The sequence below is a fragment of the Arvicola amphibius genome, chromosome 1 (genome assembly GCF_903992535.2).
Source record: "Arvicola amphibius chromosome 1, mArvAmp1.2, whole genome shotgun sequence".
In the NCBI taxonomy this organism is placed as follows: Eukaryota; Metazoa; Chordata; class Mammalia; order Rodentia; family Cricetidae; genus Arvicola; species Arvicola amphibius.
In genome coordinates this window covers 98,958,186-98,984,872 of record NC_052047.1, presented here as the reverse complement: position 1 = coordinate 98,984,872, position 26,687 = coordinate 98,958,186, and the positions used below count along the sequence as shown (strand labels likewise).

Sequence of the window (26,687 nt, the reverse complement as noted above, 5' to 3'; positions counted from 1 at the left end):
CTTTTTCTTTTTCTGCATGACTTTAATCCCAGAACTCAGGAGGTAGAGGCAAGCAGATCTCTGTGAGTTCGAGGCCAGCCTGGTCTACAAGAGCTAGTTCCAGGACAAGCTCCAAAGCCACAGAGAAGCCCTGTCTCAAAAAACCAAAAAACATGGGGCTGGAGAGATGGCTTAGTGGTTAAGAGCATTGCCTGCTCTTCCAAAAGTCCTGAGTTCAATTCCCAGCAACCACATGGTGGCTCACAACCATCTGTAATGGGGTCTGGTTCCCTCTTCTGGCCTGCAGGCATACACACATATAGAATATTGTATACATAACAAATAAATAAATATTTAAAAACCCAAAAAAATAACAAAAAAAAACAACAACAAAACAGCATACAAAGGGGTATCCTACCTACATCATTTTCCCTTTCCATTGTTCTGTCTAATCAAAAAGGAAGGTATTAACTTTAACATAGTACAATTACATATAACAAAACAGCTATCAAGCATGAATTACAATTACAATATTTAGTGTATTTGTATTTGGCAAAATTAAAGAAAATACTCTATCATTTATCCTATCTTTGTGAGTCTAAAGTTTCATATCTAATTTATCTTTTTTTTTTTTTTGGTTTGTCAGCCCATTTCTTCTATGTCCTGCAGAATGTCTGGCAGACTCTTCCATAAAGTAGGAGCCCTGAAGGACTGTCCCATCTTGTTTTGGCAAGTTCAGTCGTCATTTTCCTGTGGGTCCTGCAGACGTGTGTGGTAGACAGGATAGAAAAGCCAGGCGCCTTTGAGGAATTGAGAGAAGAGAGGAATAGCTGAAGCCATCTTTAGCAGAGACTTCCCTGGCAGTTACCAACTGTTTAAGGTTTTTTTCCTACCAGAAACTGGAATTACAGGGAAAGTATGCAAATTTACCTAAACCCCTGTGCGGCCCTGTGGCTTCTGCTTTCCCCCTATCAGATTAGTTTTCACTGTCAGCTTGAGACAACTTAGAATCACTTAGCAAGAGGCTACATGAATTGTGTAGATCATGAGGGCTTGTGGGTCTGTCTGTGGAGAACTGTCTTGATTAAAACTAAGAGGTCTGAGAAGACCCAACCCACCGTGTGTGTGGAATATTACTTTAACTAGGCAACAATGTGTTGTATCCGTTTTCACCACATCTGTTTAAAAATGTGTTGCATTTTTTTAAAATTATGTAGAGATGTGCTGCCTGCGTAGGGCAGCTGACTGGTCTAATAAAAAGCTGAACAGCCAATAGCTGGGCAGTAGAGAGATACGTGGGGCTAACAAGCAGAGAGAATTAGGAGGAGGAAGCTGAAGCTAGAGAGAACTAGAGGAGGAAGAAAGAGAGGGAAACGCTTGGGGCCAGCCAGGCACAGAATAGGACATACAGAATGAAAGGCAAAAAGTCCCAAGGCAAAAATAGATGGAGAGAAATGGGTTAAAGTAAGACTGAGAGCGGGCTGGAGAGATGGTTCAGAGGTTAAGAGCATTGCCTGCTCTTCCAGAGGTCCTGAGTTCAATTCCCAGCAACCACATGGTGGCTCACAACCATCTGTAATGGGGTCTGGTGCCCTCTTCTGGCCTACAGGCATACACACAGACAGAATATTGTATACATAATAAATAAATAAATATTTAAAAAAAAAGACTGAGAGCTGATGAGACAGACCTGAGATTAGGCTGGGACTTCATAACAAATAATAAGTCCCCATCTCATGATTGGGGGCTGGCACTGTGGGTGACAACTTTCCCTAGGTGGGGGTGATGTGAGCACTAAAAGAGAGGAGCGGGGGGGGGCAGCCTGCAGCTGTCTCTTTCTGCTCTTGACTGGATGTGATGTGCATGGCTTCATATACACCCTGCGATGGCATGTATCATGTCACCTCGTCACACCCAACTCTTCTCCATGAACTAGTCATTCCTAAGATTCTTCCCATGTCTAATTCATGAATCTCTGTGTGGTCTGTAGCCATGTCCTGGGGCTGCAGAGAGGGATGGTGTGGTGACGACATCTCTGACTCCTCGCAGTAACAAATAGAAAAATCTGAAAGGGAAAAAAATAAACTAAACACCCAAGGTGCAGGGATCAGAATCTGAGAATCCAATCTAGTATGAAAATTTTCAAGCTATGGGGGAAAAGGAGTCCCAAATTGTGGCCCTTATGTGCACTGGGGAAGGCTGAGGCAGGAGGATCATTGAGCCACTTAAATGAAACGATGTGTCGAATGCCACGTACACACATATGCACATACACACATACACACACATACACACATACACACATACATACACATGCACACACGCACACATACACACATATGCATATACACACATTCACACATATATGCACATACACACATGCACACACACGCATGCACATACACACATACATATACATGCACCCACGCACACACACACATACACACAATAAAACTATGACAAGACTTCCCCAGTGTTGAAGTTGATGACTAGGGGGCAGTGGGTAGAGCCCTGGGCAAGCATGTGCATGAAGCACTGGGTTCCATTCCCAGGAGTGCAGAAACCAGATGTGTAAGTGCACGCCTGCATGAATACTCTGGGGGTGGAGGCAGGAGGGTCAGGAGTTCAAGGCCATCCTCATAGCAAATTCTAGGTCAGCCTGGGCTATTGAGACCCTATCTCAAAGACAACAAAACAAACAAACAAACAAAACCCCAAAACCAAAGACTAACAAAGGAACAAATAAAGAAAAGAAACCCAGCAGGGCAGGACTGGAAAGATGGTTCATTGGTTAAGAACACTGGCTATTCTTCCAAAGGACCTCTGTTCTAGTCACTGCACCCAGAAGGCAGCTCACAGCTGTTCGTTCACCTCACTTCCATATGCCCTCTTCTGACTGCTGTAAGTACTGCATGCAGGTGGTGAGGCAGACAAAACACCAGACCCACAAATGCACCCAAGCATGCATACACACAGTCACCCTCGGGCACACGCACTCACACCAGGGCTGCCAAGGGGTCTGAACTGGGACGGTAAAAACACTTGCCACTCTTCCTTCCTGCTTGCACCCTGAGTTCCTTACTTTTCCATCTCCCTCTCAAAGAGGGAGCTTCTGTCTCCCTTCTCTCTCTCTCTCCCCTCTCTCCCCTTTTTTTCTCCTCTCTCTTCTCTCTCTCCTCTCTCTCTTTCTGCCTCTCTCCCCTTCTCCCTTCCCCCTCCATAACCCACTAAATAAATATCCAACCTCACTCTGAAAAAAACAAAACAAAACAAAACTCACTTTCCACCGACCCCTATAGACCCTAGATCCATTCCCAAAAACCACATGCTGATGGCAGAGGATTGACTCCCACAAGTCCTTTTGCTGCCTTTGACGCCATCCCTGGTGCCCCCCATCAGCAGGTTCCACGTCAGTCCGTGGTCCGTGGTTTGTGTGTCTGTTGTGTGTGTTGAAGCATATTTAACATGATCATGGCAGCCTGAGGTTGACGTTGCTCTCTATTTTGCATATTGAGTCAAAAATCTCTCAGGAGAGATGGTTCAGAGGTTGAGAGCACTGACTGTTCTTCCAGAGGGCCTGGGTTCAATTCCTAGCACCCACATGGCAGCTCACACCTGTCTGTAACAGTTCTGTTCTGCAAGGGCATGCATGCGGTGCACAGACATACCCAGGCACAACACCATACACATGAAATAATAGAAAATTCTCTGGCTTAAAGCCAGATTCTACTAGTCTAACCTCAGCATTTCCTCTAGGGTTCCCTATACAACCCCCCTCCTGTTGCCCTTTGTGGGTGCTGGGGCCTGCAGATCCACCCACCGCGCCCCAGGCTGGTATTTCCTCTAGGTAATCATGATGATCAGTGTGACCCATCAAGCTGATTGGATCTCAGATCCCTAGGGAGATGGCTCCTGTGTCCTCCTGGGAGGATTATCTTTGTTATGTCATTGAGGAGGACTCTGCGCAGTCTGTTCCCGGACTGTGCAAAGTGGAGAAAGCGAGCAGATCAAAAGCATGCAGGCCTTGCCATTTCTAGGCGAGCACGACGTGCTTCAGGCGCCTGAGCCCTTGATTTCCCCCAGGGAAGCTGTGCTGCGAGCTGGGAGCCAAAAACTGTCTCCCTTAAGCTGTGTCTGTCTGTCTATCTATCTATCTATCTATCTATCTATCTATCTATCTATCTATCTATGTTTTCCAAGACAGCGTCTCTCTGTGTATCCCTGGCTGTCCTGGAACTCGCTCTGCAGACCAGGCTGGCCTTGAACTCACAGAGCTCCGCCTGCCTCTGCCTCTTTAAGCTGCTGTTTAAAGGGTGTATTTATGGTTGTGTGCATGTGTTCCACGCGCCCGCAGTGCCTGCAGAGGCCAGAGAGAACATCATGTCCCCTGGAACCTGGGATCTAAAGTCCTCTCGATGTCACTGCTCTTGCCCCTGAGCCAGCTCCCCAGCCCCTGCTTTATCACAGCACTGCGAAAAGACACTGTGTATTGCCAGAGATGATTCATTTAAGTTTTATTGGTTTTTTTTCCAGACAGGGTATGTAGCCCAGGCTACCCCTGCAGGTTGCAGTTTGGGCCGCTTCTACTTAGCTAGCACTAGAACTGCACGTGTGTGCCATCACACTCAGCTCAGGAAAAGAAAAAGCATAAGGATCTGGAGTTCAGTGTCATCCACGGCTACGTGGCGAGGGTGAGGCTAGCCTGGGCTGCACGGACCGAAGAACAGAAAAAACTGAAATGAACAGCGCAAGGGCAAATGCACAGGGTCTGCACTGGGCCACATCCGAACAGAAGAGGGCGGTGTTAGGTTTCCATAGAAACAGCATCCCGGCTGCTTTGCGGGCCCGCCCACCAGCCCTTGACAGCCAATCACGGCCTTCGTGCTGAGCTGTTCGTGCGCAGAGCCAAGCGCATGCGCGCTCCCGACGCCCGCCTCCTGGCGCTCAGGCGCCTTCCCAGCGTGCCCCGAGCGCGCGGGCGGCGGGTCCCTCTGTGCGGGAGCGGCGGCGAGGCGGCGGGCAGAGGCCGGGAGCTCCCGAGGAGACCGGGCGTCCCAGCGGAGCACCGGAGCAGGGCCGTGCGCGCGCAGCACACCGCCATGAAGCCCCCCGCAGGTACCGGTCGCCCCTCGTCGCGGTCCCGGGTCCGCACACCTCCCCCCGCCGGGAGAGCTCGTGGGGTTCCCGACCCCCTCATCTGCAAAATGAATGACCCCACTTCCCATGACTTCATCCACTTGGCAGACAGGATTTAAAAAGATTAAAACAACTTTCCTCGTGCTCGCTCCCTGCTGCTCTAACTAGAGTGAGCGGAGCTGCCGAGCTTTCTGGAGGGCTGCGTGGAGACGGTGGCGTGGGAACCCGGGTTCCAGGGCCGTGGGCCGTCTAGCATCTAGCGATGTCAGGGGACCTCCTCTATTTAGGTCCTTTTTCTTTTAAGGGTTTATTATGTGTGATTATGTGTCTGTGTGGGTACGTGCACGTGTGTGCGGCACCCACGGAGTGGCCTTTCAGTGGTGCTGGGACCCGAACTCGGGCCCTCTGAAGAGCGGCACGCACGCGCCCTTCACCACTGAACTTCTCTCCTACCCAAGCCTCTTAGCGCAGGGCACGAGGTTCGTGCAGGCCCGTCGGGAGACTCATCTTTCTCTCCTGAGGAGAGAGCCGCCAGGCCAGGATGGGGGCAGGGATTCCAGTGACAGGTGTAGACAGCGCAAAAAGTTTGATTTTTTTAAAAGCATTATTTAGTCCGTTCGCGTGGTGAGTTGGTGCTCTCTTTCCACCTCGTGAGTCTGGGGTCCTCAGGGTTGGCCGCAAGCGCCTTCAGCTGCTTCCATCCGGGTGTCCCCTGGATTTGCTTAATCCAGAAAACGGACTGGTCCAGCCGGTGTAGATTGCAAGGCTAGCCGGGGCAACTTGGCAAGATCCTATCTTGAACAGTGCGGAGGGCCGGGGATGCGGTCAGCTGTGAGTGCCACGTCCTGAGTTTCCCGCCTAGCAGCAGTGGGAAACGGCACTGTGTGACTTGTGGCCCGGGGTGTGTGGCGGCTCCTTTGCATTTTCTCGTATCTGCACACAGTCCCCCAGTTGTGATCGTGGTAACAGGAATAATTAGTTACTCTTGCCTCAGCTGGAAGGTGACCTGAAATGGAGGCAGTAATCCAGATGTTTACAGAAAGATGTTGAAATCCTAGCTTCTCCAGAATTTTAGGACTCTCTCCGTTCTCACAGCTGGCCCCGCCCCCACTCCTAAAACCCTTTGCTTCTGTGAGCTGGCACACGGGTGTGTGGAGGAGGGGCTGATGTCAGTATTTTCCTCAGTAGCTGCCCACCATCCTTATTTTTGCTTTTGAGGCAGTGTTTCTCACAATGGCGGCACACGCCTTGAATCCCGGCACTCGGGAGGCGGAGACAGGTGGATCGCTGTGGGTTTGAGCCCAGTCTGTCCACAGAGCAAGTTCCAAAACAGACTCCAGTGCTACAGAGAAACCCTGTCTTCGGGCGAAAAAAAGGGTTTCTCTTTGTAGCTGGGGTTAAAGGTGTGCACCACTATACCCATCCATGGTTTTGGATTTTGAGACAGGGTCTCTGTACCCCAGGCTGACCTCATACTTGATATGTAGCCGTCAATGACCCCGAACTCTTTGTCCTCCTGCCTCAGCTTCCCAAGTATGGGACGGCAGTTGTGCCCCGCTGCACACCAGGCAAATGCTCTAACCCGCCATAGCTCCTGTCCCTAATCCTGTCTTTATTTGTGAGAAGCTTGGCTGTGCTATGGTCTCTCTTTGTGCCTTAAACATTGAACCGTCCTGCCTCAGCCTCTTGAGCGCTGAGAACAGGCACCCGGTCTACCTTTGTGAAAACGCAGTTCTGGTGGGCCGGCACCTCGCTTGTCCCTTCCCAAAGCATCTCCTGTGAGCCAGCCCCCCTTTGTTTTACATGGCCCTGAATTATAGATGAATTATCACAGGATACAGAGCGCTATGGCCCTGCTCAGCTGCCTCGCGTCATCACGATTTTCTGGATTTGCTTAATCCAGAAAAATGTTGGGGCTGTCGGGTTGGTGGGTGCTGGCAGCAGCTGGTGTCCACTGCCCTGTTCCGGCCACAGCACCTGCCATTGAGCCCTTCCCCTCCTGGTCATCCCAGTGCCGCCTGCCAGCCCCACTTCCATACCTGCGTTTGTCGGTGAGGCCGATGTGGGCAGGAATGGCCTTAATTATATATTGGCAACACAGGGGGGTGTAGAGGGCCACACCTAATCCTGAATGACGGGCTGCTAGGTGACTGTGTGGCGCCACCATCGCTTGGAGAACAGGGGACTCCTCAGGGCTGACCTCTCCAGACCTTGAGAACCTGTGTGCTTACATTTCTGGGACAACATTTGCCTCAGCAGTAGAACCCCTACCTAGAATCCCAGTGAAGGACTAGGGGCATGGTCAGGGTGGAGCCCCGCCTAGAATCCCCCAGTGAGGAGCTGGGGGCATGGCCAGGGTGGAGCCCCGCCTAGAATCCCCAGTGAGGGGCTGGGGGCGTGGCCAGGGTGGAGCCCCGGCATACAGTATCCCTCCACACATGAAGGTTTGGACCCGGGTTCTGTCCTTGGTCTGCACATGCACCCTGCAGGTCCTGGGAGGAGGATGGTGGGCTTGTTCTTCTGGCTAGAGACTCAGTGCTTCCCACAAGCCCCTGGGTCTCTTGCGTATGACGTCCCACTCTCCTCTTTCCTGCAGCCTGTGCGAGGGACGTTGTGGACAAGGCGTCCCTGTGCTCCAAGGTGAATCATCTACGCTGGGACCTGAGTGCACAGCAGATCCAGGCCCTGACCAAGGAGCTCATTGAGCAGACCAAGTGTGTGTATGACCGTGTGGGCGCCCAGGACTTCGAGGAGGTGTCCTATGAGAGCACACTGAAGGCCCTGGCTGATGTGGAGGTGACCTACACGGGTGAGCTCGGCGACGAGTGGGAGCCAGCGGGGTGGGCAGCCTCCCTGCAACATGGGCGGATTGAGCCAGCTCAGCTGTCAAATCCTGCCTGAGCTGCCAAGCAGGCCTCGACTAAGTTTGTTTACTTTCTTCTAAAGATTTGTTGATTTTTAGGCTGGTCTTTGTGGCACACACCCTTTAATCCCAGCATTTAGGAGTCAGACTCAGATGAATCTCTGAGTTTGAGGCTGGCCTGGTCTACATAGAAAGACCCTGTCTAATAAACAGAAGCAGAAAAAAAATACACAACAAAAATATTTTTATTTTTTGTGTGTGGGAATATTGCCTGTGTGTGTGAGGGTGCACAAGCGGTACCCACTAAGGCCAGAGGAGGGCATTAGGTCCCCTGGAGCTAGAGTCACAGACAGTTGTGAGCCACCATGTGGATGCTGGAAATCAGATCTGGGTTCTCTGCAGGGGCAGCCGCTGCACTGACTGCTGAGTCGCCTGCCTGTTTCTTTGTTTCCTTTCCTGAGACAGCGTCTTACAATGTAGCCAGTGTAGCCTCAGATTTGGGTCCTCCTGCCTCAACCCCTGCATGCTTGGATGACTAGTGTGTGTCAGTGCTCCTGTGTGTGTGTGTGCCTGTGTGTGTGCGCGTGTGTGTGTGTGAGCACAGCTGTGTCGGTGCTTCTGAGTGTGTGTGTGCGTGTGTGTGTGTGTGTGTGTGTAGCACGGCTGTGTCTGTGCTCCTGTGTGTGTGTGCACGTGTGTGTGGAGCACGGCTGTGTCTGTGCTCGTGTCTGTATATGCGTGTGTGTGGAGCACTGCTTGCATTCGTCCACTCCTCTTCTCGTGGTCTGGATCTTGTCCGGGTTGTTGGACCTGGTGACAGACACCATTATTCACTTTCCTAGCTCACTGGCCCTTGTTTTATTTTAAGTCGACTTCTCTGTGCCTCCTAGACTGTTCTAAGTCCTGGTTATCCTCCTGCCTCAGTGTGTCCTAGAGCAAACCTCCACATTCTCAGTGGGGCATCTGCTTTTGTTTTCTGTTACTACAGCAGCATTGCTGATGCTGGGGGTTTATGATCATCCACATGGAGGTTTTCACGTCTCAGCCAACGGAGGCCCCCTCAGAGCTGAGTCCTCACCGTCGGTGCAGATTTGGGCTGCTCACAGCATCCCTTTTCATATCCCCATGTGGCACCCCGCCTCGACTCTTTGTCTCTAACATGATGCTCAGTGTTCCTCTTGCCACCTAGCACGGCAGCTTTCTCCTCAGACCCAGCAGACCCAAGGTCCAAGGGCCACCGTGTCCCAGTCCCCCCATTTGGAAATGGGCAGGAAACACATGTTCAGACCATTGAGGCCTCTGCCTCAGATCCAACAGGGCTCTTCCTCCTGCATCCTGGTGTGGTCCAGATGGGCCTGCCAGCAGCTTCCTGCGGCTTCCCCAGCTGACTCTGGCCTTACCTACCCCTTAGATGCATCTGGCTTCTTCTCCCTCACCTGCTCTGGTGACCCTAGCCTCAGTTTCCCCTCATGCATCAAGCTGTGTCTTCCTCTGGTCTCAGGTGGGAATCTCATGCAGTGGTGACCCCTGGCACTCCTTCCCTTGATCTGGCATTGTTGTACCAGGCGTTCTTTGATATTCCTGCCGGCCTGGCCTGCAAGTCTTCCCTCCGCCCAGTGTGGTAGCTCACACCTCTAATTTCATCTCTTGGCATGCTGAGGCAGGAGGAATACCACAGGTTCAGGCCTCGCCTGGGCCATAGCAAAACCTTGTTCCAAAACAAAGAACAAAGAGAGAAACAGGTGTGTCTGGGCTGCCCCTCGCAGCTCCTCAGTTCACCCCATGAGCTCTGCATGGAGGTCATGTCCTTTGTCTTCCCCCGGGCTCCAGTCACTTAGTTTATGGGCAGCTAAAGTACTCAAGTACTCAAGGGACCAGGTCCCTTCCTACACTGGCTAGCATCAATCATTGTAAACTAGGACTCTGTAGGGCCATCACCACCCAGAATGAGCCTCCATCCTTGAGCCGGAATGCCGTCCCTTTCCTGTCCCTGTCCCGCACACCCACACATCTGCTTTGTCTTGGGATGTTTCTTGTCGTGAAGTCCTGTGCCCAGTGCCCTGTGAGTGTCAGGCTCACTCCAGCGTGTGAGCGGGGTTTCCCTACCTTTGGCTGTTGTGCACGAGACCCGATAGACCTGTGCCTTTGTTCCTCTTGGCTTCACGCCTGGGCAGGGGATTGTGTCACAGGGCAAGAGTGTGTGACCCCACACTGGCTCCAGATTCAGGCATGCTCCTGCCTCAGCTCTGTGGTACTGGGACGGCAGGCAAAAGCACCAGCCCTGTGAGTGGGTCAGCCACGGAGCCATTGTCCCGAGGCCGCGGGTGACTGCATTCCCTCTCTCTCTCCAGTGCCTCAGCCTGGCTGGCCTCTCATCCTGTCCCCATATCTCACTCTCAGTACAGAGGAACATTCTGGACTTCCCCCAGCACGTGTCCCCATCCAGGGACATCCGCACAGCCAGCACAGAGGCCGACAAGAGGCTCTCGGAGTTCGATGTGGAGATGAGCATGAGGCAGGACGTGTACCAGAGGGTCGTATGGCTGCAGGTGTGTGGGGGACAGAGGGCAGCCACCGTGTGAACCTTGCGGTCCTGGCGTGCTAAGGCCTCTGCTGTGGTCGAGGCTGTTGGTGAAGGACTTGTAAGGATCACACAGCCGTCAATGGGATGCAGGGCCCGGTGTGTGTCACTGCAGCACTTGGCAGGCTGGGGCAGCACATGCTCCAGGCTCACCACGGCTACGTGGGATACAACACACTGTCATGGCACATGCTTCTCACCCCCAGCACTCAGTGGGCAGAGACTGAGTTCAAAGCCAGCCTGGGCTTCCCAAGATCCTGTCCACAGTGGGGAAAACCCTGTCCAGAATCCCCAGTGAGGGAGCTGGAGGCGTGGTCAGGGTGGAGCCCCGCCCAGAATTTCCCTTAATGGGCTGGGGGCGTGGTCAGGGCGGAGCCCCTCCTAGAGTCCTCCAGAGGGCGGCTGGGGCGTGGTTGTGAGTGAAGTGCCTGTCCTCCAAGGTTACGTCCCATCACCAAAAGAAGAAAAAGGTGTTGGCTGGGGTTCCTGCAGCCTCATTGTTCTGTGTCCACTGCACAGATTGGTACCTTTGTACACCCAGGACCACCATGGCCACACCTGAGGCAGCCTGCGGTTGAGATTGGGGTTCCGTTGTGTTGGTAGATGGGGTGCTCTCTGTAGTCTGTGCTGACCGGGAACTAGGGTCCTCCCTCTCTGTCTCTGATCAGATCATGGGTTTTTTTTTTTATTCATTTAAAGATGTTTGGGTTTTTGATTGCGTGTATGTTTTCCTGTCTGTGTGGGTGTGCTCACATGTGCTCTGCCCATGGAGGCTGGAAGCGAGCGCTGTTTCCTGAGCTATTGTCCAGGGTTTGACTTGAGCTTCTGATGAACTCTTCCAGGAGAAAGTCTCCAAGGATTCCCTGCGGCCAGAGGCAGCTCGTTACCTGGAGCGACTGATCAAGTTGGGTCGGAGGAATGGGCTCCACCTACCTCAGGACACACAGGAGGTGGGTTGCTCTCCCGAATGCACTCAATCAAGGCCCGCAGACATTTGTCCCCATTCTCTGGGGCCTGAGCCTAGGGAAGCATGTCTGTCTGTGCATGGCATGTGGCAGCTGCCTGCCCATCTGCTCGGCTGGGCCTGGAGTGTCTCGTGGCTTACATCCAGACCCACGTAGGCCACACATGGTCCCTGACAACTGTCCCGGTACTCCCTGTTGAGTAGGCTGTGCTGGGGTTTCTGGAGCCCTTTTGCTGACAGCAGGGGACAGTCACAGCCTGCAGCCTTGATTGTTGTCCCTGACAGCACGTCCCTGAGCTCTAGTAGACATAGATATAGCCCCGTCTGCGTCAGCACGGCCAGAGCTGCAGGCTGACGGCTCGCCGGAAGCCTGGGGTGTGGCTGAGGCGTGGCAGCGCCTCCTGTCCTTTGCTTGGTGGTTGTAGGAGGGGTGGCCTGGAGGTCTGGCAAGGCTGGTGCCCCCTACCCCCATTGCCGTGGGCGGGCGGCCTGGAGGTCCGGTGGAGGCCAGCGTCCCCCTCACTGCTCTCTGCAGAAGATCAAGGAGATCAAGAAGAAGCTGAGCCTGCTGTGCATTGACTTCAACAAGAACCTGAACGAGGATACCACCTTCCTGCCCTTTACACGCGAGGAGCTGGGTGAGCGTGCTGTGGGGGAGGGTGTCCTCGCAGCTGCCAAGGGCACTGGTGACATCCTTGGGAGGTGAGAACTGGGTTCTGCTGGCCCAGATCCTGTCCACAGCAGGAGCCCTGAGCTAGGCGGCAGCTGAGGCCATCCTTGCCTGGCACTGTTAGTGGTTGTTCTGGACCCCACAGGCCCCCGCCACACAGCGTGGGTTTCAGCTCAGGATAAGGGATGGTGAATCTCTGCCCGGGCCTGGAACCTTGGTGGATTAGCACCTTCGTTTGGCCACTGGGCTTTCACCCTGCGGCTGTGATGCCCCTGCCTCTCTGGTGCCCCCATCGTCTTTGGTGTCTGAGGTCCCCAGGCACCTCCCCGGTATCTCACGTGCCTGAGATGGCCCAGTGTTCCCCACCACTCTTCAGCTCTTGCCACACTCAGTGGTTGAATAGTCTCGCTGCGTCCACAGGCGGCCTTCCTGAGGACTTCCTAAACTCGCTGGAGAAGACGGAGGACGGCAGGCTAAAGGTCACTCTCAAGTACCCGCATTACTTCCCGCTGCTGAAGAAGTGCCATGTGCCTGAGACACGGCGTCTGGTGGAGGAGGCCTTCAACTGCCGCTGCAAGGAGGTGGGGCTGCAGCCGCAGCTGTGCCGCGGCACCCACTGCCCCCCCAGGCACCCTGCTGCAGGCTGTCCCTCTGCAGCTGCCCATGGGGCCCTGCACTCGGGCGCTCACTGTCACGCGGACACCTGGTAGCCCTGGTATGGGTGTGGGCAGTCTGCACTTAGCTCTTGAGCAGGTGAGGGGTCTGAGCTGCAGGGGGACAGAGCAGGGAATGCTTTAGGGTGACTGCAGCTTGGGTGCCTCACCTCCCGTGGCTACAGTTTGAGGTGGGCACCTGACTTCTGTGGACGGCAGACAAACTGTCCGTGGACTGGGAAGGGACTTTTACCCTCGTCCTCGGGGCTCCTCACCCCTGAACTCCCGAGGGCTCTTGCATGTGGCTGGCGCTGCGTCCAGCAGGCCTGCTGTCCACCCTCCTGGGCAGTCCGTCCTTCCCATGCACAACACCCGCTGTCTGTTGTGCCATCTCGGTGGCGGGTCTGCTTTCTGTGTGATCAGATTTGTGGTGCCTCTCTCTGCACCTGTGGTCCTGTCTGGGTGGTGCAGAGGTGGATCCGCCTGCTGTCTGTGTCCCTGCAGGAGAACTGTGCCATCCTAAAGGAGCTGGTGTCCTTGCGGGCACAGAAGTCCAGCCTCCTGGGGTTCCGTACACATGCTGACTACATCCTGGAGATGAATATGGCCAAGACCAGCCAAACAGTAGCCACCTTCCTAGGTAGTGCCCTTCCTGCCCTGGCCATGGATTCCCATCCTGTCCACACACACTGGCTCTCCTGTGGTTCCTGGGCTTTGGGTGATGGTGGTGCCTCTGCAGATGAGCTGGCCCAGAAGCTGAAGCCACTGGGCGAGCAGGAGCGCGCCGTGATCATGGAGCTGAAGGAGGCGGAGTGCACCAAGCTGGGACTGCCGTTCGATGGGCGCATCCACGCATGGGACATGCGCTATTACATGAACCAGGTGGAAGAGACACGCTACCGCGTGGACCAAAACCTACTGAAGGAGTACTTCCCGATGCAAGTGGTCACGCGTGGGCTGCTGGCCATCTACCAGGAGCTACTGGGACTGACCTTCACGCTGGAGGAGGGGGCTGCCGCCTGGCACGAAGACGTGCGGCTCTACTCGGTGCGCGACGCTGCCTCTAGAGAGGAGATTGGCAAGTTCTACCTCGACCTGTACCCCAGGTGTGCTCGGATCCTGCAGGGCACCCGGTTCAGTGTTGCTCTACTGTCTGCAAGGGGGTAGAGGAGGAGGAAACCCCGGGGGGCGTGGAGCTGTTGCTGTGGGCGGTGCCGCCCCAGAGATCCAGTAGCCACTGATGCCGATACCAGCTCTGGATGTCTGGGTGTCTCTTGTCTCTGTTCTGACCTCACCTTACCATCAGGGAAGGGAAGTACGGCCACGCGGCCTGCTTCGGCCTACAGCCCGGCTGCCTGCGGCAGGATGGTAGCCGGCAGCTGGCCATCGCGGCCATGGTAGCCAACTTCACCAAGCCGACCCCTGACACGCCTTCCCTGCTGCAGCATGACGAAGTGGAGACTTACTTCCATGAGTTCGGCCATGTCATGCACCAGCTCTGCTCCCAGGTAAGTGGCGTGGGCGCCTGGGGCTCAGTGCGTGGCTGAGCAGTGCCATGGAGAGGCGCATTCACCCCTCCTGGCACGGGCTGGCCTTTGGCCTTCCGCTCTGCATAAGTTGATTTCACATTTGCTGCTTTTGTGGGGTGGGGGGCTGTGTGCATGCGTGGGCCATGCCTTGTGTATGCAGACCAGAGGACAGTTGCTCCCTTACCCACTGCACCCTGTTGCTGGCTGGCCCAAACCTCTCCCTCCCGCCCTGTCTGGTGTGATGGTGGCCTGCAGCAGTCCCGTGCCCTCACTGCACTGCCGGCCCATGTATCTGAGATGGCTTTGGGAGTGCGGTTCAGCCCAGCCTCTCCCAACAGTGAACTGCTGTGTTCAGGAGCCTGTGGAGCTGACAGCTGCTGGGACTGCCCAGGGGCTGAGGCTTTTCCCCGCTTGTGCCTGTGCAGGCGGAGTTCGCCATGTTCAGTGGGACCCATGTGGAGCGTGACTTCGTGGAGGCGCCCTCGCAGATGCTGGAGAACTGGGTGTGGGAGAAGGAGCCGCTGATGCGCATGTCTCAGCACTACCGGACGGGCAGCGCAGCTCCCCAGGAGCTGCTCGAGAAGCTCATCCGGTCCCGCCAGGCCAACGCGGGCCTCTTCAACCTGCGGCAGATCGTGCTCGCCAAGGTGGACCAGGCCCTGCACACACAGACAGACGCTGACCCTGCTGAGGAGTATGCCCGGCTCTGCCAGGAGATCCTCGGGGTGCCGGCCACACCAGGTAACTGCAGGGGCTGCCTTACTCCACCTGAGGCCTTAACCCATGCTCACAACCTAGCCTGTCTGCTGCAGCCAGCACCTGTCTTGGGCACCACCCCAGGGGCTGCACAACCTCAAAGCATCTGGGACACGTCACCAGAGGCCCCACACTGTCCCCGCCCAGTCTGTCCTTCCCCAGGGGTGGACACTACAGCCTGCACCTCACTGTGTCTGTCCAGGGACCAACATGCCAGCCACCTTTGGCCACCTGGCTGGCGGCTACGATGCGCAATACTACGGCTACCTGTGGAGCGAGGTGTACTCCATGGATATGTTCCACACCCGCTTCAAACAAGAGGGTGTGCTGAGCCCCAAGGTGAGTTCCAGTGCACGGGCCCCAGCTACATGCTGCTCCCAGCTAGGCAACCCCTGGGGTCTGCCTCTGCACATGCGCTCAGCCACTGTGCCTCGGCCTACAGAGCTTCCCCTTGGCATAGGGAACCCCAGTGCCAGCCCCACCCCCTCTGACCTTAATCTCCTTTGCCCCCAGGTCGGCATGGATTACCGGACCAACATCCTGAGGCCGGGGGGCTCTGAGGATGCCAGCACCATGCTGAAGCGGTTCCTAGGCCGTGACCCTAAGCAGGATGCCTTTCTCCTGAGCAAGGGCCTGCAGGTGGAAGGCAGCGAGCCACCTGCCTGCTGACTGCAGACCAGCCCGCCGCCCTGTGCCTTAGCCTAGCCCGGGCAGGGCGGCCTCAGCAGCCCTCGGGCCTGTGGGTGAACACCCGAGCTCAAGGTCCCCCTGTCCTCAGGGCCTGGCCTCAGGCTGCCCTGTGGCCTCCTTCTTGCACTAGCCCCTCCCCGTACCTAGTGTTGGACATGGTTCTCTGGTGCAGCCATTAAACTTCACATAGGGCCCCTGCCTGCTCCTCCCTCTCTGCTGCTCTGCCCGCAGGCTTTGCCTGCCACATCCCAGTGCTCTGGACCGTGACATTCTTGGGTCACATTACAGTCCAGCTATTTGAGGGTGCAAAGGGACAGTGCCAGGGTCACCTGCTCAGTGTGTCACTCAGGGTCATTGTGTCTGTTCTCAACCAGCGTCTGGCTGGACCTTTCTAGGGCAGGTAGGGGGAGACTTGGAGAGAGTTCTGCCACCTGCTGGCTGTGTGCAGTATTGCAACCTCTAGCCACCATTAAATCTGCATTAAAAGAAAAAGACAGGGCCTCATGTAGCCCATGCTGGCCTCCTCCGACTGTGAGCACACAACTGGAAAGCTACTAGCCATGGCAAAAGGGAGCCAGTGAGATTAAAACCCTGCTCCTCGGTTCATCCAAGATGCCATGTTAGTCACATGTCCCTACTGTCCAAAGACACGGAGCCACCCTCTTCAGACAGTGACACAGCTAGTGGCCTGAGTTAATCCCCAGCACTGTGTGAACGGCTGTGCAGGATGCAGGATGTCCTTGTTAGAACACTGGCTGCTCTTGCAGCGTACCCTGGTTAGATTTCCAGCACCCACACGATGGCTCATGACCACCTATAACTCCAGTTCAGGGGGGTGGAGGGGGGAATTAGCGCCATCTCCTGGCCCCTGGGCACTGTTCTCACGTGTCTCTGTGAAGGTGGTGGGGAAGGAGAGCTGAAGAAGTTGCTCACTGGTTAGAGCACTCACTACGTTTGCAGACAGGCTCAGGCTCACCTCACCCCCACGGCACATAAAGACGGTGAAAGGATGGCTGCCGCTTTCAGATAGGGTTAGATGCAGATTACGGGCTGTGTCCAAGGGGAAGAGGTATCGCAGACAGCGAGCTGGGGCCCTGAGTGGACTCAACAGGTGTACTCCGACCAGGTAGGGCCAGAGAGACTTTGTCTCAAACCAAAAAGGGCCGTGTGTGTGTGTGTTGTGTGGGGCTAGCGCAGGCCACTGTCCCCGTCCAGCCCCCTTTTTCTTACTCCCTTGACTGAGGGTCTCGGCATTGCCTGGCGTTTGCTCTTCCATTAGGCTGGCCGGTCCAGGTACCCTCAGGTTCTCCCTCTTGCTGCCCACGCTGGCCTTGAACTCACAGTGATCCTCCTGCCCCTGAGTGCTGACTGTCTTTTCTTTTTTTTAAATATTTATTTATTATGTATACAGTTAGCCAGAAGAGGGCACCAGACCTCATTACAGATGGTTGTGAGCCACCATGTGGTTGCTGGGAATTGAACTCAGGACCTTTGGAAGAGCAGGCAATGCTCTTAACCACTGAGCCATCTCTCCAGCCCCCGCTGACTGTCTTTTCAATGACCGCTACATCCCTGGCTGTTAGACACAGTCCACAGCACCAGATGCCTCATCTATTCTGCTAATGCTGGGCTGGCTCATTGCATGCTCCAGCTTCTTCACCATAAAGACAGCAGGATGGGCAACAGAGATCCAGGGTAAGGTGGGTGCTGGGAAATGGGCGGATGCTCAGCCAGCCTCCTGCCACTCTCCAAGGTGCTGAACTCACCTAGGTCTAGGAGGCCGGTCAAGCCCCATGTTAGGCTGCCTGCCAGAGCCCCCAACCTCTGAATTAACATACACCATACCACTTATTCTCTCAAAATACTGCGTGTAGACAGGGTCTAATGTAGCCCAGGTTAGCCTCAAGGTTCCTGCAGACCCAAGATGACCTTGAACTCCTATTTCTGTTTTTTTGGAAGTTGGTCTCGCTCTGCAGACCAGACACCTAGAGGTGCCTTCTGAGTCTCGGGATGACAGGTGTGTGCCCACTGAGCCACAGCCTCTATATTGTCAAAATACTTTATTGATGGTTACAACAGTCTTAGAAAAGGGGGTGTTTAGCTGGGTGGTGGTGACTCATGGCTTTAACTCAGCACCCAGGAGGCAGAGGGAGGAGAATCTTTGTGAGTTTGAGACCAGCCTGGTCTGCAGATTAAGACCCTGTCCCTATAAGAAAAAAGGGAGATAGACGTCTGGGGGCTGGGCCCACTGTAAAGTCCGCATGCTGGTGTTGGGGAGCCCAGGTCCCCATCAGGGGAAGGCTCCATGGGTTGGGGGTCATGGTTCAGTGTGAATATCTGCCTGTCAGGGTTAGTGTGAGTAAAGGCTAAAGGCGTCTAGTTCTTGTCCTGCACAGGGGTCTCTGCTTGGACCTGGCAGCCCACTCTGACGAGATATGGGGGAGATTACGGAGGAGGCGCTGTCAGTCCCTCTGTGACTCCGGTCACAGCACCTCCAGGGGACCCCGCACCAGAGGAGCCCTGAGCCATCTCGGTACCCAGGAAAGCCACATCTCCACCCCTGGCATCTCTAGCCCCACCCGGCCTGGGCTGAGCAGAGATTCCAAAGCCACCCAGTCCAGCAGGGCGGCCATGCCCAGGTCCTCTGTGGCATTGACTAACACCAGGGTAGAGTTGTCTAGCTCCTCTGTCGAGTTGCTCAGCATTGGTATTTCCAGAAAATTCCCCCAGTCTGCACCAAGGCTGCTAGAAGGAGAGCCTTTGTGGGCTGTGCCAACGTCTGGCCAGGGTCCTGGGCCCTCGGAGCCTGGGGTGCTGTCGGGAGCCACGCGGGATGCAGCGTGATTGTGGAGGGTTCTGGAAAACACTGGAGAGAATTGTGGAGTTGGGAGGAGAACATGGAGGCAGAGTCCCGGTCTTCATTCCTTAACCCCAGCCACGGGGGCCTCCCCTGCCCCAAGTGGGCAGGATGCAATGGGGATTGTGTCCCCTGGGTTTGTCACACTCATCTTCATTGTGTGCACTGTAAATTTGGGGAGTACCACAGCACCCCTGTGTGGGTCTGAGGCCAGCTTTGCATGATTTTGTTCTTCCTTGTGGACCTGGGAATTGAACTCAGGTTGTCAGCTTAGCAGCAGATATCACTCTGCCCCTGTCCCCTGACAGGGGATTTTGGTTTTGGTGCATGTGTACTTATTTGTTGACATTTTTGTCAGGGGTCTTATGTAGTCCAGGCTGTCCTGGGTAGCCTAGAATAACCTAGAACTGATCCCCTGCCTCTGCCTCTCACCTGATTTCTACGGTGCTAGGGATGGGAGCCAGTGGCTCACATGCCAAGCCAGCACTCTGCCCACTGAGCCCCGCCCTCACCCTGGGGCCAGGGGGCTGGGACCACCTACCTCGCACTGGCACAAAGTCTCCAGGGCTGTCGGCCTTGTTGGAGTCGAAAGGGCTGATGGAGGGGAGGATGATCAGGACGAAGGACAGCAGAAGGACCTGCCAGACATGGGGCGGGGTCACCCCATTCTTCCCCTCCCCTGTGAGCACACCTGAGCTAGCTCACAGGCAGGGAAACTAGCAGAGGGTGGATGAGACTTGTTATTTTATTTAGATGGCAGTGGGTTTATTGAGACAGCGCCTTGCTTTGTAGCCCAGGCTGACCTGTAACAGCAATTCCCCTGTCTCTGCTTCCTGAGGTTTATGACAACAAGCCTGTTCCACCATGCCAGGCTCCAAGGTTCTGCTATTAAAGACACTCACCTCCCTCACTACCCATTCGACTAAGGCCAAGCACTACCACAACCCCAGTCTTGGGGACCCCGTGAGTGCCCGCAGGTGAGACTCACCGCTATGCAGGTGCCTGCATGGGCAGACTTGCTGGTCGACTGGACCACGAGGGCCTGTAAGTGTTTCAGCTGCTCCAGAAGAGACCTTGCAGAGAAATGGCATTCAAGCTGAGCCCTTCAGGCCTCCTTGCTTCTTGGCCCTTTCTGAAACCCCTCAGCCTCCTCAGTGTACTAAGTCCACCCTTGCTAGGACACCCTCCCTGCCTCCCTCTGGCCGCTTTGCCCCCTGCACCAAGGACGACCGACGTTGTCTCCACAGACAGGTCCGAGCTGGTTTTTTCTTGCTCATCCCACAGGACTTTGTATATGCAAATTCCTCTCCAGACAACTCTTTTTTTGTTTGTTTTTGCTTTTGCTTTTCAAGACAGGGTTTCTCTGTGTAGCCCTAGCTGTCCTGGAATTCACTCTAGTAGACCAGGCTGGCCTTGAACTCACAGAGATCCACCTGCCTCTGCCTCCTGAGTGCTGGGATTAAAGGTGTGCTCCACCACCTGGCTTCTAGCCAACTCTTACACACCTGTCACAGCCCCAACACAAATCCCCTCCTTGGCAAACAGAGGTCTCATTCCTGATCTCGTGCAACCACTGTGGGGTTGGTCTTGTCCCTCGAGCCCCTCGGTGGGTAAACCCAGGACCCTCCCGCTCTCAGCACACTCACAGATTCTGCTTTTCTAAATGCAAGACCTTCCTCTGCAGCTCCTGGTTCTGGGCAGTACACGCTGACATCCTGGGAAGACAAGGACCCGGTGACACTGAAACCATGCCTGTCACCCGCCAGCCCCACGGACACTCCCCACTTTACACACGGGGACCCGGTGACACTGAGACCAGGCCTGTCACCCGCCAGCCCCATGGACACTCCCCACTTTACACACAAGGACCCGGTGGCACTGAGAGCTCAGGCCACAATGCCGCTGTAACAAGGCCAGGATACGTCTGTTACTTGTGTTTTCTTTGGTGTGTACATGCTGTGGAGCCTGGAAGGGACTCGGAGTGGCTCCTTCAATCTCCATGGGGTTTTTTATTGTTGTTGTTCTGTTTTGTTTTTGATTTTTTTTCTAATAAGAGACGGGGTTTCTCTGTGTAGCCCTGGCTGTCCTGGAACTCGATCTGTAGACCTGGCTGCCCTCGAACTCATAGAGATCTGCCTGCCTCTGCCTCTTGAGTGCTGGGATGGATTAAAAGTGTGTGCTCCACCACCTGGCTCTCTCCACTTTATTTTTGTTTTAAAATATGTGTTAGCCGGGCAGTGCAGGTGCTCATAGCAAAAGCAGCACAGTGTCCCAGTGGCTGTGAGCCGCCAGGTGCTGGAAGTCAAACTTGGGGCTCATGAGGAAGCTGCAAGCACCTGTACACGGTGAGCCATCTCACCGGCATCACCAGGTCAGCTAGACTGGCTGGCCAGTGAACCCCAAAGAATCCCCTGCCGCGGTTTCTCGAGTGCTGGTATGGCGGACATGAGCCCCCACACCAGGCTGCAGTGCTCCACCTCCTACCCGAGCCAATCCTAACATCCACTGTCTCCTACCCAAGGACTTTCTCGTGCTTTCCAGGCCTCGTGACACTCAGGCAAAGACAGAGTGCCCTAACCACCCACACACAGAGCTGAGCAGGTCACACACAGCCCCCTCCCTCATCAGCGCCATTTCCCCTACCCCACCCCTCCAGCCCCTGTCAATCATACCCTCTGACTGACCCTGTCAGTCCATTCCTCTGACTGCAATCATTGCCACCCCTCAGTGGGTACAGACAGCAAAGTCGCCTGACCCAAGTGTGACTCCCACAGACCCCCATGCGAGAAGCAGAGAGCCGACCTGCACAGGTGTATGGTGGTGTGCCTGTGTCCACGCCCACAAACCAATCAGTCACTGCTCAGGCCCTCCCTAGCCATCCTTGTCTGCCTCAGTTTCCCTCAGGCGTGTGTGGCTGTGGTGCCCACCTTACCGGTTCTCCAGACCATCGATGTATTCCTTCTTCTTCTTCCTGCTCTCCTGAGCTGATTGTTTATTCCGGATCTTTCTGCGGATTTTCTTCAACACTCTCTCCTCATACTGCAGAGTGAGTGGGGAGGGGGTGTCCTGTCAGCCTCACCCTGTCCCCAACCAGTGATCTGTTTGTTTGCATGAGAAAGGGGCTCATGTAGCCCAGGCTAGCCTCTAACCCATGTGACATTGAACTTCTCATGCTCCTGCCTGTCCCTCCCGAGTGTTGGGGTGATAGGCTTGGGGCACCCTGCCTGGTTTCTGTGGTACTGGGGATGGCGCCCAAGGCCTCGTGCATGCTAGGAGAGCTGCATGGAGCTGCATGAGCAACCCTCCCTTCCCCTTGCATTCTTGCTTCATCCCTAGAGTATTCCAGAGCTCTGATGCTTTCCTGGCTGCGCGCACAGTGGAGACCCCACTGAGAAAATGTGGGCTCACCATCTTGACTCTGGCTCGGGCCACAGCGCCACCTGGTGGCGGTGCTTGGGAACAGCGCTTTACCGTCAGTGTAAATGGAAGGCAGGCGGATCTCTATCTATGAGTTTGAGGCTAGCCTGGTCTACAGAGTGAGTTCCAGACCAATCAGGGCTACATAATGATTCCATCTACAGGGTCACATACTCCAGGCATGGTAGTGCACCCCGTCAGCACTCACGAGGCAGAGGCAAAGGGATAAAAGTTTGAGAACAGCCCCAACTATAGGGTGAGGCGTAGACACAGCCCACAAACCTTGGTAAGAGGCAGCTGGGTGGGGAGGGTCACCCCCTCTTTAGCCAGCAGCTTCTTCTCGTCCTCTGTCAGTACCAGCTCCTGGCAGTGCCCACTCCCAGATCCCAGCAGCTGGGAGGAAGCCAAGGAATGATGTTGCTGTGGAAACGAGGGGATGTCCATTAGAGATGCACAGACCCTGAAATGTCACCCGAACACCCAGGACGAGGAGACACCTGCCGGAGAAAGTGAGCAAACCCTTTCGGCCCCCAAAATAAAAAGAGGGCTGGGGGTGGGGCTCAGGGCTGGGGGTGGGGCTCAGGTCTGGGGATGGGAGTCAGGGCTGGGGGTGGGGCTCAGGGCTGGGGTGGGGCTCAGGGCTGGGAATGGGGCTCAGGGCTGGGGATGGGAGTCAGGGCTGGGGGTGGGGCTCAGGGCTGGGGTGGGGCTCAGGGCTGGGGATGGGGCTCAGGGCTGGGGATGGGGCTCAGGGCTGGGGGTGGGGCTCAGGGCTGGGGGTGGGGCTCAGGGCTGGGGGAGGCCCAAGGCTGGGGGTGGAGCCCAGAGCAGGGAAGGATCGATTGATAGGCAGGTGCAACGATCCCGCATCATCACCAGTAAATGAATGTTGTCATTGCTTCCAATAGTCTCTCTCCTAACCCTGTTTCCAGGCTCCTGAACTCACCGTGGCTTCCCCACCCCCTCTCCTTTACTGGAGAGTATACCAGCCCGGGAGAGCAGACAGAACATTGCAGGACTGTCTGGGAGCAAGGTACGCCCACGTCCTCTCTGCCGGGTCCCAGGCTGTAAGAGGCAGACAGAGGGGTGACCTGAGGCAACGGGGCGGGGGTGAGGGCACCTACCAAGTCCCCGCCGCCGGAGAGCAGCAGTTCCTTCACTGTGAGGTTAAATCTAGAAGGCGAACCGGACTGCTCCTCCGGGTACACTGCGTCTGTGCTCCACATGTCTACCAGAAGGGGAGGGACAGAGAGGACACCAGGCCCTTAGTCTCGGTGCCCAGCCCCCAGCAAGTCCCGGATGGCAGCCTAAAAAGGCCTTTTTTTCCCTATTAAAACAGGGTCTCTCTGTGTAGCCCTGGCTGTCCCGGAACTAGCTCTTGTGGACCAGGCTGACCTCGAACTCACAGAGATCCACCTGCCTCTGCCTTGCTCCCGAGTGCTGGGATTAGAGGTGTGCGCCACCGTGCCCAGAGCCTGAAGGGGAGGGTACATGTCTCAGTTTCCCTCTGGTATAAGACGCAACACAAGCGGGTTAAGAGCATTGCCTGCTCTTCCAAAGGTCCTGAGTTCAATTCCCAGCAACCACATGGTGGCTCACAACCATCTGTAATGGGGTCTGGTGCCCTCTTCTGGCCTTCAGGCATACACGCAGACAGAATATCGTATACATAATAAAAATAAATACATATTTAAAAAAAGACGCAACACAAACTCAGTGTATGGATCTGTGTCATGGGGTCACAGAGACACAGGATATTGTGTCTTACAGCCACAATAAGTTACAGGGGACTTACAGCCAGTACAACAAGGAGTGGCTGCCACTCAGGGGTACAGGACTGGGACAAGGTCCATGTCATATCTGGCCTGTCCCACTTGATGGCCTACACGCATGCTATTGAACACCACAAATATTGTGGCAGTAAACTCTGGCTTCTGATCAGACAGAGCAGAGCTGTGTGACCCTAGGAAGGGAGCTTCACCTCTCTGAACCTAGACTTTATCAGGAACAAGGACTTAATGGGAGGAATGAGCACCTTGCAAATCTTCAGATACAGAGCTTGGAGGTGTGATCAAGGTAGAACCCCGAGCCAGGCGGTGGTGGCACACGCCTTTAATCCTAGCACTCGGGAGGCAGAGGCAGGCGGATCTCTGGGAGTTCGAGGCCAGCCTGGTCTACAAGAGCTAGTTCCAGAACAGGCTCCAAAGCTACAGAGAAACCCTGTCTCGGAAAAAATAAAAAAGTAGAACCCTGCCTACTATCTCCCAGTGAGGGTCGGGGCGTGGCCAGGGTAGAGCCCCTCCATAGAAATCCCCCCAGTGAAGGGCTGGGCGTGGCCAGAGGGTGGAGCCTAGCCAGTCGCAGCCCCGTGTCCTTTTGCTGGCTAGGGGTGCTGATCAATGTCTCTGAAGTCAATCATTGATCTGTGGGGGTGGCCTATGATAAGCTGTCCTTCAGGGCAGAACCTGCACCTGTGCCAGGGGCTCTGGACTCTCCCGTGCTTTCACCGAGCACCCTGCTGTGTTAGCCGCACTTGGACCAACCAAGATCCAGGCCACTCACTGGCCTCCACCCTAGCTGCCTGGTGTCTGAGTCACCTGTGGGAGCTTGTGGCACCGAGCTGAGGCTGATGAGACCCTCATCTGTGAAATGGTCCCGCGGTGTCCCCCACCCCCAAGGTGTTTCTCTGTCCCGTACTCACCCAGGTCAATAGCCACCGAGGACTCCAGGACCTGAGTCCTTGCAGGTGCAGGACACGGGGCGCCGGGCAGGTAGGAGGAGCAGAGCCCCTTGCTTTGCCCGCTCGGATGACACCTGGCTGCAGTGTTAGCCGCTCCGGGGCTGCTACGAGGAGGGGTGTCCTGGGGATCCGAGGGTAGATCCTCAGAGAGTCCGCTGTCACTGTCGCCAGGGGACCATATGGGGGAGCTGGGGTCAGAGTCTCCAGGTCCCAGGATGGAATTTAGGAAGTCATCAGAGTCAGAATGTGGTAGAACCTTATAGAAGGAAGTGGATTGGGAGACACATGCTTATTCGGAATGCTGCATGAGTCTGGACAAAGCCCTGACTCTCCCTGTGCATTAGGGACACTGCCATCCTTTCTCTCTGAGCGTCCAAGATGCAACAGCTGAGAGGTGACAAACAGGGAAAGACACCTCTGAGTCCTGGGTTGAATCTGAACTCAGTTCGAAGTTGGCTGTGTGACTCGGGGTGCACGCCATGCCCTCTCTGAGCCTCCACCCCGACCCCCATTAGAAGGTACTTCTAACCACACATTAAAAGGTTGAATAAGAAGTTATGGGCTGTCCAGTTCAGGCCAGCAGGGCCACAGGCGTGTCCTATGCCCCACCCCAGCCCCGCACTGTAGCTGAAAGTGTTACCAAGGGGACTCTTACTTGCTCCTCCCTGGTGTGGTTCCAGGCCTCCACCAGCTCTACGTTTCTTAGGATGCCATCCTGCCGGTCAAACAAGAGGTCTAGGAGTTCCAGGCTGTCCAGAGGACCCATGCCACAGGCAGGGGACGCCATCTGAATGAGGAGAGAGAGGGGGCAGGTCACACTGCGTCTTTCACACACAGCATCCCAGCTCCTTCTGGGCTCCTGGCCCCTGCGCGGTCTTCATCACAAATCTGCTCCAAGTGTTGACAGAGTTGTGTCGAGATAGCCTGGAGTCTTTAAACAGCCACGGTAGCGGGAGACTATGATCTGAGTTCTCAGGAAGCTGAGGCAAGAGGATGGCAGGAGGATCCAGGCCAGCCTGGGCTACCACTAGCAAGACTCAAAACAAAAACCAAGCAAACACATAAAATCTTGGGACCCATATGGCTAGTGTGAAGCGGCCCACATTCTACTATTATTTAAAATTGTTAATATAGATGTTGTAAAAACTTCTGGAGGTTGGAGCCTGGATCAAGCCTGTCCTGAATTCCCTGGGAGGCTGAGGGGTGGCACTGCACCCCTCTCCAGCCGTCCTCCGGCCTGTGTGAGGGGACCCTGTCAGGCTGGAACCCTCCTCAGCTCACTGCCCCATGGCCCCTCACCTTTCCCGTCGCTATGTCTCCATCCATGTCCCGACCTGTGGCAGCCCCTTCCCGGGTCCCTGTCGCCGCCTCCTGCTCCTTTTGCCACGTCTCCACCCCCAAAGGATGCTGAAATACCGGGCCCGCCGCTCCCGGCCCAGCCCTCGCTGCGACTGGGCGCCGGGGGTAACAGACAGGACCTCGGGCCAGTGGCGAGCGGCGGCGGGAGAGGGCGGGACGACCGTTATCATTCTGTTTTGTGCTTTTCCAGGGAGCAAAGAACAAAGTCTGGGACGGCGGGTCTGCGTGACCTCTCCCCTACTTACAACCACTACGTCTGTCTGGCCTCACCCGGTGCTGGGTCCTCAGCAAAACCCAGGGTTCTCAGGTGGGTCAGAATACAACATTACAGCCGCCACTTGGGCTGGGATTCTGTCCCCTCAAGCATGGTGACAACCCCTCACCTGCTGAGCGTCCTCGACTGTCCCACGTGGGTAATCAGTTCCTGTGGAAACCACCTGGCCTGCACGTATTTAGCCAACAAACATTTATACAGACTGCACTTTCCAAGCGG

At 55.4% G+C, this 26,687-nt stretch overlaps 2 protein-coding genes across 2 annotated transcripts; one reads left to right on the top strand and one right to left on the bottom strand.

Annotated features, from left to right (window-relative positions):
• The first annotated feature begins 4,931 nt into the window (after positions 1-4,931).
• Thop1 (thimet oligopeptidase 1) lies at positions 4,932-16,019 on the top strand. The gene is made up of 12 exons (XM_038311301.1): positions 4,932-5,094; positions 7,712-7,924; positions 10,379-10,527; positions 11,402-11,509; positions 12,059-12,161; positions 12,614-12,774; positions 13,351-13,486; positions 13,586-13,952; positions 14,153-14,354; positions 14,801-15,116; positions 15,334-15,470; positions 15,645-16,019. The coding sequence occupies exons 1-12, from the start codon at positions 5,079-5,081 to the stop codon at positions 15,798-15,800; spliced, it is 2,064 nt and encodes a 687-aa protein (XP_038167229.1). The 5' UTR covers positions 4,932-5,078; the 3' UTR covers positions 15,801-16,019.
• A 1,847-nt stretch (positions 16,020-17,866) lies between these two features.
• On the bottom strand, positions 17,867-26,292 carry Creb3l3 (cAMP responsive element binding protein 3 like 3). Its single transcript, XM_038340348.1, has 10 exons — positions 26,135-26,292; positions 25,491-25,622; positions 24,797-25,091; positions 23,220-23,323; positions 22,378-22,515; positions 21,611-21,717; positions 20,325-20,393; positions 19,667-19,751; positions 19,220-19,316; positions 17,867-18,687 (listed from the first exon to the last, which is right to left on the bottom strand). The coding sequence occupies exons 1-10, from the start codon at positions 26,159-26,161 to the stop codon at positions 18,305-18,307; spliced, it is 1,437 nt and encodes a 478-aa protein (XP_038196276.1). The 5' UTR covers positions 26,162-26,292; the 3' UTR covers positions 17,867-18,304.
• Between the last annotated feature and the right edge of the window lie 395 nt (positions 26,293-26,687).